Source organism: Nanorana parkeri, unplaced genomic scaffold, assembly GCF_000935625.1.
Source record: "Nanorana parkeri isolate BGI_ZX_2015 unplaced genomic scaffold, ASM93562v1 scaffold1273, whole genome shotgun sequence".
Lineage (NCBI taxonomy): Eukaryota > Metazoa > Chordata > Amphibia > Anura > Dicroglossidae > Nanorana > Nanorana parkeri.
In genome coordinates, this window is record NW_017307541.1 from 113,237 (window position 1) to 115,822 (window position 2,586).

At 42.1% G+C, this 2,586-nt stretch overlaps 1 protein-coding gene across 1 annotated transcript in view; it reads left to right on the forward strand.

Moving 5' to 3' along the window:
• Positions 1 to 2,586, forward strand: part of LOC108797422 (AT-rich interactive domain-containing protein 4B-like) — a 239,620-nt gene that overhangs the window by 33,166 nt on the left and 203,868 nt on the right. Inside the window, exon 3 of the mRNA XM_018569011.1 lies at positions 486 to 551. Coding sequence (XP_018424513.1) covers positions 486 to 551 — 66 coding nt within the window. The remainder of the gene's footprint in view (positions 1 to 485; positions 552 to 2,586) is intronic.

Sequence of the window (2,586 nt, forward strand, 5' to 3'; positions counted from 1 at the left end):
CCATGCTCAGACACATTTTTACAGATAACTGCAAGACTCAGAAGACAGACACAACCTCTGTCTATTTTCGGTCAACTATGTAGCTTTCCAAATTCATTATTAGGCAATGACATTTGCTAAACTAGGTTTATCTTTCACCATATATTTTAAGTTTTTCTTCTTCAGTAAGTTCTTTCTTTTTCAGTCCTAGGGGCTGCACTTGAATTTAATTGCAGATTATAAAATGTTACCTTAACAGCAGAAATGTGTATTCTATGAAAGATACCGTACATGATTTAGTTGATCATTAAAGAGACTCTGTATAAGGTTAATTGTTTATGTATGTTTAGATGCAAATAGATTTTACCAATTATTATACTTGAAGACTTAACTAATAACTTAAAAATGCTTTCTTATGTGATGAAACAATCTTAAATTGAAGCTTCAGTTTATTCTAAGATAATGCATAATGATACACCACTGCTGTATTACTTCATATGTTTCAGGTAACCTTTCGAAAGGATGCAACAACTGTGGAGGTACAGGATGATCATGTTAAAGGGCCACTACAGGTAATATGTAAATCTAAGAACATTATTGTTTCTTATGTTTGGCTGCAGTATGCACAATTTGATCATAGATGCTGATTATGCAAATAAATCTAGTGGTGAACAAACTTATCTTATAGGGTTATATGACCTTCTCCTAAATAATATTAGTTGCCTGTTCTTTTATTATACAGACAAGCTCCTGCATTATGTGGCTTAGACACAAACTGAAAATATTTATCTTCCCACAAGAACATTTTCAACACTCGCCTACCCCTGCATGTAGTAGGGTTGAATGAAGTAGAGTAATAGGTTGGTATCAAAGGTAATGTTGTGCTCTAGTCCGTAGAAACCTATAAGATGTCCGGCAAGTTTTCACCTGACCGCTTTTGAGTTGTGAATAGTATCTTTTGTAAAAACATCAGAGGATAAAACTTAAAGTGACCTTCAAGTCAAACTTTTTTTTTTCCCCTTCCCAATCCTGCTGTAGGGACTTACCTTAAATGATGTCTCTTAATCCGATCATCTTCTTTCCTGTCTTTTTCAGCTGTCCCTCCAGCGCTGGTGTGGGTCTCCGATCCAGCGCTAACTCCTCTGTCCTCTTCTCTCATGTCCCACAGAGTCTGTGCTGGTGCATGCTGCTCCATATACTTACCTTGTGTCTCTCCTTGTCTCCTCGCTGAACATCTGAACTGCACATCCTTTGCGGCTGCCCGAGAACTTTCCAGATGTTTGGACGGGAGCGCACGGTGGAGACACAGGTAAGTATTAACCCTTTGAAAATGTATTTTTTTTAAATCCTTTTGCATATTTCTACTGTTTGCTAGCAGTAGATGTATCCAGAAACATGCAAGGGTTTAATAACCCTTTAAATTGTACACTTAGCTGAATATATTTAAAGAAGACGTAGCCCCACAAGTATAAAATGCTTGTTAAATGCCCCAATCTGAGCAGTGGTTTTGGAATACAATTCCATTTTTATTGCTCTCAGGGCTGGCTGTGTATCCTGCCCAGGCAGAAACACAAAATATGGTGGTCATAGAGAGGAGGCACAGCCAGCACCGAAGCTACCCTCTACCTTCTGCAGCCCTCTGTGTAATATTGCAACCCTGTCTATGTCTCCTCTACTCCCTTACATGCAGAGGCGTAACTAGAACCTTCAGGGTCCCGGTGCAAGAAACCATGAAGCCCCAACCCCCCACCGCCATGGCACCTCATGGTTAACCTGAAGGCTGCCGAGGTCCCCAGCAAGCGCGGGACCTTAGGCAGCCGCTTGTTTAAAGTTTTAGTGCCTGTGTTCTGTCGAACGCCAACCCAGTATCTGCGCTTACATACAGATTGGATTAACGAGGAAACCAGAATTTATTTACAAAGTATTTGTTTGTAATGGTTAATTGTAACTGTTAATAATATGCCATCCATGGCAGTAAATGATGGATGGGATATTAATGGTCACAATTAACAATTTAAGTGACATACTTTGTGAATAAATCCCTGTTTCCTCGATAATACTGTTCTGTGCACAAGCGCAGATGCTGAGGTCAGCAAATTCGACTACGTCGGTGTTCTCAACGGAACACCGGTATCTGCGTTTAGTATCGGGGCATTTTCACAAGTATGAGTACTCGTGATGCATCCCTACTTAAAAATATAATGTATTGCTGGGACTTTATAGTTCTACATTGCTGTATCATCATCATACAGCAATGCAGAATACCACCAGCTATGCGTGACTACAAGTCCCAGCAATACATTATAATAGTCAGCTATGCAGAATACCACCAGCACCCCCCCGAATTCCTACTTCGGACTTACCTTCCCTCTCCTGCAGGGCCCTCTTCCATTTCCATTCCAGGGGGCAGGGCTAAGTGGAGAGGGTCCTCACACAGCAGAATGTGCTGTCCCGCGGTACCTGCAGCACCTTCTATGGGACCAGAGTGATAGCCTCTCCAGCCCTGCCGCACAGTCGCCCGTACATTCTGTGGGTGGCATAGCGGCAGGAAAGGAGCAGCACAATCTCGGGGGGGCCCTCTTCTTCCTCGCTGCCCTCCCCCCCCCC